The sequence below is a fragment of the Microtus oregoni genome, unplaced genomic scaffold (assembly GCF_018167655.1).
Source record: "Microtus oregoni isolate MIOR12 unplaced genomic scaffold, Mior012 000025F_ref0000491, whole genome shotgun sequence".
In the NCBI taxonomy this organism is placed as follows: Eukaryota; Metazoa; Chordata; class Mammalia; order Rodentia; family Cricetidae; genus Microtus; species Microtus oregoni.
Genome location: NW_024543084.1, coordinates 7078246 through 7088504, shown reverse-complemented (window position 1 = coordinate 7088504; position 10259 = coordinate 7078246). Strand labels below are relative to the sequence as shown.

General features: G+C 38.3%; 1 protein-coding gene across 1 annotated transcript in view; it reads right to left on the bottom strand.

The window, feature by feature from the left end:
• Positions 1-4066: 4066 nt before the first annotated feature.
• The window catches only part of Nxph2 (neurexophilin 2), a 110794-nt gene continuing 104601 nt past the window's right edge, over positions 4067-10259 (bottom strand). Inside the window, exon 2 of the mRNA XM_041674879.1 lies at positions 4067-6355. Coding sequence (XP_041530813.1) covers positions 5621-6355 — 735 coding nt within the window. The 3' untranslated portion in view covers positions 4067-5620. The remainder of the gene's footprint in view (positions 6356-10259) is intronic.

Sequence of the window (10259 nt, the reverse complement as noted above, 5' to 3'; positions counted from 1 at the left end):
GCTTACCTTTTAGCAGGAAACTCCATTTGCCTTTTTACCTTAAAGAAAGAAAGCAATAGGGGTGACATACCCTATGTGTCAGGATCCAAAGAGAACTGTCAATTTTAATCAAACACTATAAGATAAAACTGAGACTGATTGAGTGTGGATGAGGTTCTCATTTGCAGAACACAATAGACAAAGAAGGGTGTAGAAGGAGCTGCGGGCCGCTTCCTGGCTCCTGGCCACCGGCTAGCTTTATACCCGAAATAACAACACACAAATTGTATTCTTTTAAACACTGCTTGGCCCATTATCTGTAGCCTCTTATCAGCTAATTCTCACATCTTGATTGACCCATTTCTAATAATCTGTGTAGCACCATGAGGTGGTGGCTTACCGGGAAAGATTAAGCATGTCTGACCTGGTGGCTGGCTCCATGGCGTCTCACTCACTATGCTTTCTTTCTCCCAGCATTCTGTTCTGTCTACTCCACCTATCTAAATCCTGCCCTATCAAAAAGCCAAGGCAGTTTCTTTATTAACCAATGAGAGTAACACATTGACAGATGACCCTCCTACCTCAGAAGGGCTCACTGAATAAGGTAACTGCTAGCATACAATGACATGGTACGGTGATTTTGTTGAGGTAATATAAAAAAGAAAATGTAAGGTCATCACTCTACCTAAATTTAATTTAGCTGTAGGTTGCCATTTATCAATCATTCATTTATAAAATATTACATTAAAAATCTAAGTAAAATTATTAATACAATCTTCATTTCTTGTAAAAAGAAAATGGGGCTTTAAACTACAAAGTCTTCTACCTCCTCTTTTGAAAATGAATTTCTTCTTGCAAAATGCTATGCCAAAGTTTTTGATTTCTCCCTAATATAGAAAGAAAGAAAATATTATAAGTAGATGTCATTCCAAAGACACTTAAGATATCAACACAACTATTTTTTTACATACACAGTTTTGAATGCAGCAATTAAGTATGTTATTAAGTAATTTTGGTGCAAGGGACAGAATAAAAACAATGAAGTTTATTTATACTTGCCTTTCTATATCTACCCTGTCTATAAGTAGTGGCAACAAGTAAATAAAAATGCATCATATTATATGTTTGAGTCGATTTCTTCTATTTCTTCAGGAGTAGGGTGTACAATTCTTCTTATTTCGGGATCCCTGGGTTCTGGTGGTGTCATGTTGCCTTTCAGGTTGTTGGATGAATTCTTGGGATGCACCCACCCACTGAGACAGTGGAGCTGATCTATTGAGAGCTCACCAAGACCAGCTGGACTGTGACTGAAAAAGCATGGGATAAAACTGGACTCTCTGAACATGGCGAACAATGAGGGCTGATGAGACGCAAAGGACAATGGCACAGGGGTTTGATCCTACGTAATGTGATGGCTTTGTTGGAGCCTAGCCAGTTTGGATGTTCACCTTCCTAGATATGGACAGAGGTGGGAGGTCCTAGGTCTTACCACAGGGCAGAAAACCCTGACTGCTCTTTGGACTGGAGAGGGAGGGGGAAAGGAGTGGGGGGAGGGGGAGAAGGGTGGGAGGAGGGGGTGTAGGGTGGGAGGAGGGGGCGTAGGGTGGGAGGAGGGGGAGGGAAATGGGAGGCTGGGAGGAGGTGGAAACTTGTTTTTTTTTCTCCTTTTCTCAATAAAAAAAGCATCATATTTTAAAATTATTGTTATCTACTGCTGTTCATAATCTATAGTTATTTGCTTCTTTGTTAATGTTATGAGGCAGAAATTATAACTCTACCTTGAAGATGAGACAAGTTGAATAGTGGTCCGATAGTTATTAAATGACAGATTCAATGCATAAATCCACGTTGTATTAACCCCCAAATCTGTAGGTGTTTGTTTAGTGTCTAGCTTTTCAGTTTCGATGTCTTTCGATGCTAATAGTCATTGAGCATTGTGGTAAGTCGGATCCTGAGTGCACACAGGAAATGACATATGGTAGCCTCATTTGGGAAGAATAGGCCCCAAACAGTCACTACGCTGCATTGGAGATTGAAAAAAATTAAACCACAAATGCTAATTAAGTATCAATTTATGATGTTTAATTGTATCTTTATCTTGACATATAGGTAAAATGACTGATAAAATGTTTATAGATGTTCTGTAAGGCTCTTCCTGGAAGACATTAACACGAAAGTGAGTAGACTAAAGATACACTCCCACTAGCATCCAATCCGTTTGTCTGGACAGAACACAAGATTCTACCCACAGAGGAAGGAAACTTGCTTCCTGATTCCCCTTTTAGCTGGGACATTCATTTTCTTCTGTCTTTGGCCATTACATTTTCTAGTTCCTTTGTCTGTAGGCTGTGACTGTGGGCTGAATTATACCACCTGCTCTTCTAATTCTCCAGTTTTTTGGACTTCCTCGCTTCCACTACAGTGTGAGCCAATTCCTATAATAAATCTCATACACTATCCATATCTTACTGACTTTGTTTCTCTGGAGAAACCTGACTGCTACAGTACTACAGACCAGAAAGCCAGCCAGCTGTTACAGAAGACTCTCAGACTTAGCTCATTCTCTGAGATGACAGATTACATATGCTCTAGGGGGAAGCTGAACTCAATGAAGGCAAGGGAAGATTGAAATGAAACGGGATGGGATGTGTTCCCAGAGTTCCAGATCTCAACATGGAGATGAGGAAAAATAGAAAATGATTCACGAATATCTCCTATAAGTTTTAAAGAAAAAAATCCCTAATAAGAGATAATTTTCCTATGATTTATCTTTTATAATTGGTCATTTTACTCACTGATGGTTTGATTAACTAATTTTGGGCTAATTTTCATTTTACTGCAAGTAAATACATTAATCTGTTCTCTATTTTGGAGGTTAGACAATCAATGTAATATTTTTTGTGAAGTAAAGCTGGAGTGTTAGGCAACATAGCTATTCTACACAATTTAACAATTTCTACAAAATACAGTTTCAGGTACTGTAAGCATCTAAGACTTTAAATGAAACATTCTGCTGGTACTAATTCTCATCCAAGTGTATTGCTGGATAAAATAGTTTCATTTTGACTTTTTAAAAATAATTTCAGTTTTTAAAAGCATTAAATTCATAAGGAAATGATCATCCTAAACATTTTAGAGGAAGGATATTCTGAATGCCATCTTATGCTTGTATTAGTGGTTTGGGCTATGTCTTCTATAAATTTGTTGTAATTATTGGTTGACTTAACTGTCTTATTAGGAATCAGTAGGAAAGCATTTTAATTATCGTACCACGTCATTCGCTCTCTTGGAAATGCCGTGTAACTATCAACAGACAGACATAGCAGCAACAGTGCTCCCTTTTGAAGTACTCATCTTACGTTAATATTATGGTTATTAGCTTGCAGAACTCTAGGGTAACACAAAACTTTTAAAAAGTTTTTATTCCTTTTATTTCTTAATTTTTTGAACAGTTTATTATTGCTCCAGAAAATTGCTTATATTAATGTGATTTTTCCTTAACTGAGTACTATAAAACAACAATGGTTTTGATAGGAATGTGTGCATATGTATATTAAATAGGGTCTGACTTATAATATGGCAAGTGCCATCGTTGATGATTATGTAGTTTGAAGTGAAGTTATGACTTAGAAATAGATGTGGCATATGTTCTACACTACTTTAAAAATATGCCTGTGGAAAACTTGAAAAAAAAATCACAAATCCTGCTTGAATTGAAGAACTGCATAAATTGACTTACAATTTATTTCTTTGCATAAAAATGTTTATACCCCTTAGCATTTGAACATCAGATATCTCAAAATTTAATTTTATGTTTTGAATAACACAATAAGAACAGCAGCTGCACCTACAGGATTTTTCACTTGATGTCAGACTATCTTCTATCTACTTTACACTAGTTACCATTTATTCTATAATCTTCTTAGCCAGCCTGTCCTACTTAACATGTACACAAGAAAATCTCAATAGTTAAATGATATTACACACACACATACCAGAATAATAAAACTGTGAGGGAAAAAAAAAACCAAGGAAACTTCTTTAAAAAACAAGCAAACACCTAGAGTCCTGTGCAGAACTAGCAAATAATTTTATTTACATAAAAATGCACACATACTTCATTTGTACACAGAAAATCCTAAGTATATATTACCCACATATTTTACAATAAATAGTATTTTACTCATGTTTCTGGATGAGCACAAAAAAGATGTCTCAAAATATTACTCACCAACCACAAATTTACCAAAGCACCCCAATGAACTCAAAGGAGAAACTTCAAGCATGGACAACCACATACTAAACCAAGCACAACTTGTACAAAAAGCAAAAATAAGACACTGCAGATATCACCAGGAAAAGAACAGAAAGAAATGTGAAATAGAGAACAGAGCTGCTGCCTTTCTGACCAGTGTGACAAGAGCATATTTGTTGGTTAGGACTTACCTTCCGTGAACCCTCTTTGAGTATTTCATTCAATTGATTTTGTACAGATTAGAAGTGAGAAAGAAGTTAACATCCACTACAGGGAGAGTAATCACACATCTGGAGCCCTGAAAGCCTTCATCCTTTTGCCTCTTCTCACATAATGTCAAGTTACATCATAAAGATGGCACCCAACTCTTCTAGAAGAAGAGGACACTGAGAGTAAAGTAATTTCTAAAGCTCGGGTATGTGAACATTGTAGGTATCAGCACTTAACATTTAGAAATATCCAAATATAACTCATATTTCCACACAGATTTCTTATTCTCATTTTACTGATTACTTAAACTCACAAAAGAAAACCTAATCTGAGGGGCTACAAATAATGAGCCAATGACTGGAATGCTCTGCCCAAAAACACTTCCTTTCGATTTCAGAATTGTTCCATAAATGTATATAAAATTGGATTACCAAATGAAGGGAATGAAGTCCTAAACTTTGATGTGTGTAGAACTTTAAAAAACAACCTCCCGGCATGAAAGTGTTTGAAAACATTGTCATCTTCATTCTTGTTGAGCAGATTTAGACCCACATTTGCTTTTCTACTACCCAAATGGTATGGTACACTACAACTCAAACAGAAATATAAGGGCAAAGTGCTTTGACCACATTCTACTCAACTGCCCACATGGTAATGGGTTTCATTCTCTTGTGAAGCCATAGCCATTAAAACTGGCACCACTATGAAGAGACGGGAGATTTAGAGAAGGGTTTGACACCAGAAGCACAATTCTTCTCTTAAATACCACCTTTTCGGTTACTCCGCTGAACCTACTCTTTCTAAGGAAACCTTCCAAAACATTTCAACAGCAGGCTCATGTGAAGAGCGATGCTTATCACATGCACAATTCGGTTCCTTGCTTCACACATGGCTACCACGGATGCTTCTTACAGAGAAGCAGCGTTTCCAGACAGTTACCATCTCCCATGAAAATGACGGTTTCACAATCAGTTTGACTTTTTTGATAAAGGTACTTATCACCGAAACAAATGCACTCCATATTTGAATATATTCTTTTAATTTGAAAACTGGACAAGGAATGGTGGTCCACTGTCAGAAATAAAAAGGATATTTTTCCATGGAGAGCTGGGGCGGTTTCTTGGGTGTTTTAGGTAAATTGACACGAATATTTCATTTCTACTACTGAGAAAAGAGTCATCCAGAAGATAAGTATGGTGTCTCACTGTGGTAATTGTAGTCAGGACAAACCTTTTGCACAAGTTTATAATCAACGCTGTAAAAAGCAATGTAAATGCAGATAACCTTAAAGGGTTTGGAACATAACCAGGACACGTGGCTCTGTGTCTGCTCCTGGTAGCAGATCTTGGAAGGGTCGAAATTGCACAGAGCGGTCTTCTTTGCCCGATCTGTTTTTTCATACTCAATACGGCAGTTGAAAGCTTTGGATTCCTTGGTCTCCAAGGTAGACTGGGGGGATACCTCAAATTCCACTATTTTAGAAGGAGGTACCAAGCTCACTGAAACATTGCCCAGGCCTGTTGAATTGTGTCGGAAATAAACACTGAACGTTCCATTTCCATGATCGACAATTTTCCCTGTGATGAGCAGGTTAAGTTTAACGGTCTTAATGTTAGAATGGAAGTCACCCCAGCCAAACATTTTCTTAAATTTTCCTGTTTTCACTATTGGCCGTCTTTTAGTTCTTGCCAGTGGTTCCTGAATCTCCGTGATGTTGGCCAGCCAATCCCAAAAGTTTTCCATGCTGTCTGTATATGCAGGCTTTGGACCCGGAGGTTGCTTAACAAACAGGCGCAGAGGACTGGTAACCCGTGTGTGTACCACATTTCCAACCAATGCTCCTGGAACATCTCTGTCTTCCCAGTCCACACCCTCCGTAGTGTGTATTACTTCTTCACTGTCACAAAACAGCTGTGGGGAAAGAAGAAAGATAAATGTACTTTGGGATAGGCTTTGACTATAAGCATAGATTGATAAGGAAAAGAGAAATGAGATAATTTGGATTCCAGGGATCAGTTCACATGCAGGTATGTTCATCAATAGAAGGACAAAGAGCATTTAATTCAGACACTGGAAACTGGTGAGAAAAGTTTTAAAATGTTGAGGTTAAAACAAAGTCCTGCAGCTTCGATGTTGCTATGGTCTCCCTATCCTCAGCATTTAATCTGCAGATTGGCTCAAGGAGCGGATTTTTGGCCCTCATGTGATAAACTGTTAAATTTGTGAATATTAGTTCTTTTAGTCAAATGAGTATATAAATACCCAAAATTTCTATCAAGGAGCTATAAGACCATGTAAGTGTATAATATTAATAAATCTTTTAAATATATTTTGAAAGATTATGGCAATGCATTATTCAAAGACAATACATATAATTTCATAGACTTCATTAAAATTCCATCTCAAAATATGTAACAAAAATAATGATTGGTATTCAGTTTTCCATGGAAATTTTAGATGAAAAACACAATTATATATTTAGTTGCCTACATTAACAAAAAATGATATGAAAGGGTATATAATGATTAAGAGACTATATAGCTTAATATATTGTATTATAATAAAACCATACTCCAATGAAGGATTCCTAAGAAAGACCTCTATATCTGTTTCATAGCTTCCAAAGTATTTTGGTTCAAACCATAGCCACTGAGACAACATTTTTATTTAGATTTGATTTCTCTTTGTATTGTTTAAGTAGTAGAGATCCTCATGAATTCCCAACATCATTTAGGTAGGTCAGTGTGGATTTTGAGGGACAAGGTTATGACGTGTATGATGTTATAGAGTGGGGAACAGAGGCTCCTGGTGGATATATGGGTAGCCTCTTATCTTAGTGATACAACACCACTATTGTAATGATTCCAGAGAAAACTGTCAGCATGATGAAGAGAAGGAACAAAGGGAGGCTGGAAGCATACACTGCTTCTCCACCCCATGCAACCTTCCAACGCAGCTGGCAAAATTCACTTCAGATTATTTTCAATAAAATTTCAGAAGAGAATAGGGACAGCACAGACTAAAAATATCACAGATTTAGTTTGAAGCTGTGATGTTTCTTAATGGTCACAAAACTTTGGAAGTTTAAATTTTAGAAGAACCTAGTCAGACATGTCTTAACATCTATAGTACCAGAATCACTGTGGGGTAGGGATCCAAAGTTTCAAAACTGTGGAGTTTTACCTTTCCCTTTTTCCTTCAAAATTTCTTCCTTATCACTGAAAGTACTATAGTTAGATTAAGGGTAATTTGGTATAACACATATTTTTACTTTTATGAGAACTCACATCCATCAGCATCATAGGTGTTTGTGCAGGCACGTGCTGAATCAATAACTTCTAGACCCATCACGCCAGAGGTGGAGCTATTGCAGAGAAAGATACTTGGGCCACTCCATTTGGCTAAGAAACTTTTTTAAAGTCCCAGATGAATCGGAATTTCCCTAGTAATCATACATTAGGGGAGGGAAAAGACTGACGCCTGGTGCCAGACATAGGATGAGCTTGTCTTCCAGGAAGAGATTTCACACAGTTCTGACAGCACATTACCTTGCTTCAGAAAAAAAGAGTGACGCGCAGGGTCACATCTTGACCAGGACTGCTTAGCTGTACACACCCTTCTTGCTTTTTCCTTTAAACTTAAACCCTATTGTCAGAGTATACCAAAGAGACTTGGAGGGATCTGTAGATCTGTTTATTTATATATATTTTATTGAGAAAAGGAAGAAAAAAAAACAAGTTTCCACCTCCTCCCAGCCTCCCATTTCCCTCCCCCTCCTCCCACCCTTCTCCCCCTCCTCCCATCCCTCTCCCCCTCCCTCTCCAGTCCAAAGAGCAGTCAGGGTTCCCTGCCCTGTGGTAAGTCCTAGGTCCTCCCCCCTCTGTCCATATCTAGGAAGGTGAACATCCAAACTGGCTAGGCTCCCACAAAGCCAGCACATTACGTAGGTTCAAAACCCCGTGCCATTGTCCTTGGCTTCTCATCAACCCTCATTGTTCGTCATGCTCAGAGAGTCCTTATCTTGGGGATGGGGGTAAGGGGAGATCTGTTTATTTTTCATTCTTCCAAAAGTGGCCACCCTGAATACATGTTGCTCTTCTGCTTTGTTTCCCCACTAGTATTTGTCTCTTTAGTTGGTGTGTTCAGGATGGGTCGTTTAGCATGGCTTGTTAGGGAAGCCAGGGCCCACTGTCTTATACATGGTGAGCAAGCAAATTAACACTCAACTGAAGGGAAAGGCAGGGAGGGGAACAGAGAAAAATGTAGAGCTCAATAAAAGTCAATAATAAAAAAGAATGATGTGCTGGAAAAAAACTCAGCTGTAGTTCAGTTCTTTAGCTCTTGGTTCTGATTTATTTTGATAGAGGGTATTTCCAGTTTTATCCATGTTGGCCTCAGAATCATGAGACTTCCTGCCTTTGCCCCTTCAAGTGTTATAAATACAGGCATGTGCCACTGTACATGGTGTCACTGCTTCTATCCCTGTGGTATAATAGATGACATATTTAGTATATATATGAATGATATTATAACTATAGCTTTCTAATTTTGAACATTCCTGGTTATAATATATACAAATCAAAGGTAATAGACACAGAGCTTACTTAGTTTCTGAAGGACTGAAAAATTTGTGTTAAATATTACATCTTGAGCCCCAGGGAGATCAAGTTCACACGAGCAGATAAGAAGCCCAGCTTCCCTCCTGCAGGTTCTCTCCTGTTGCTACCTACTTTCAGCTGTGTACCAACTTTGTGAACTTGGCCTTGCTTGGGAAATATGTCAGATACAGCTGCTGTTTGCTGTTCATCCCCTAGACATAAACTCTTACTTTGCTTCTGATCTAGACTTGACTTGGCGCAACTTCAAAATGTCTTACCCCACACCTGTTTGCCTTCCTCTCTCCCATAGGTCATATTCCTTCTGATTGCCCTTGTAAGGTGCATTTTGTACTTACATTCTTCTTTTTAAAATAATAGGGATGGAGAGATAGGTCAGTGGTTAAAGGTACTTATTGCAGAGGATCTAAACCCATTTGTCAGAAACCATGTCAGGTGTCCAACAGATGTCATTAACTCCAGATCCAGGGATTCTAATGCCTTCCTCCGTGACCCTGCACACACATTTCTCCCTTCCCTTTCTTACTTCCAAACCATCTCATATACCCCTCCTTGCTCTTTCAAATTCCTGGCCCATTTTTTCATTAATTTTGTTACATGTACACACATGTGCACATGCTTGCACACACACACACACATACAGATACTGAGCTTGCTTATTATGCATATTATTACTCGTTTGTATGTTGCATGGCTGACTATATGGTGTTTCTCTCACTCTCTTCGTTCCTTCCTTTCTTATACTTCCTTTAGTGGGAATGAGGCCTTCTGGGCTTCTCTCCACCCCCTTTACTATGTCTACTCTTGTGGTCTGTGTTCATCTCATGCTCAGTTCAGTTTAGGCAGTCTTGCTGGAGAGATTTTATGGGTATAGATTCTGACATTACTAAGAGACACAAAATCATAGCAAACTCACTGATCCACTGACTTCTACATTATTTCTGTTCCTACAACTATTTCTGAGCCTTAGAAGTAGGAGTTGTTTTTCAGTGGTATCTACTGGGCCTGGACTGCACAATTCTGTACTTGATTGGCTGTGGTTTTCTGTAGTGGTCTCTTTCTGGTGCAAAGAGAATATTTCTTGATGAGAGGTAAGGACTACACTTCTTTGTGGTTGTAAGGACACATGTTTAGAATGTAGTTAGGGATTATGCTGCTTTGCTAAAGTGGAGGTTGTAGGTTTTTCTCCAGGAAGATGA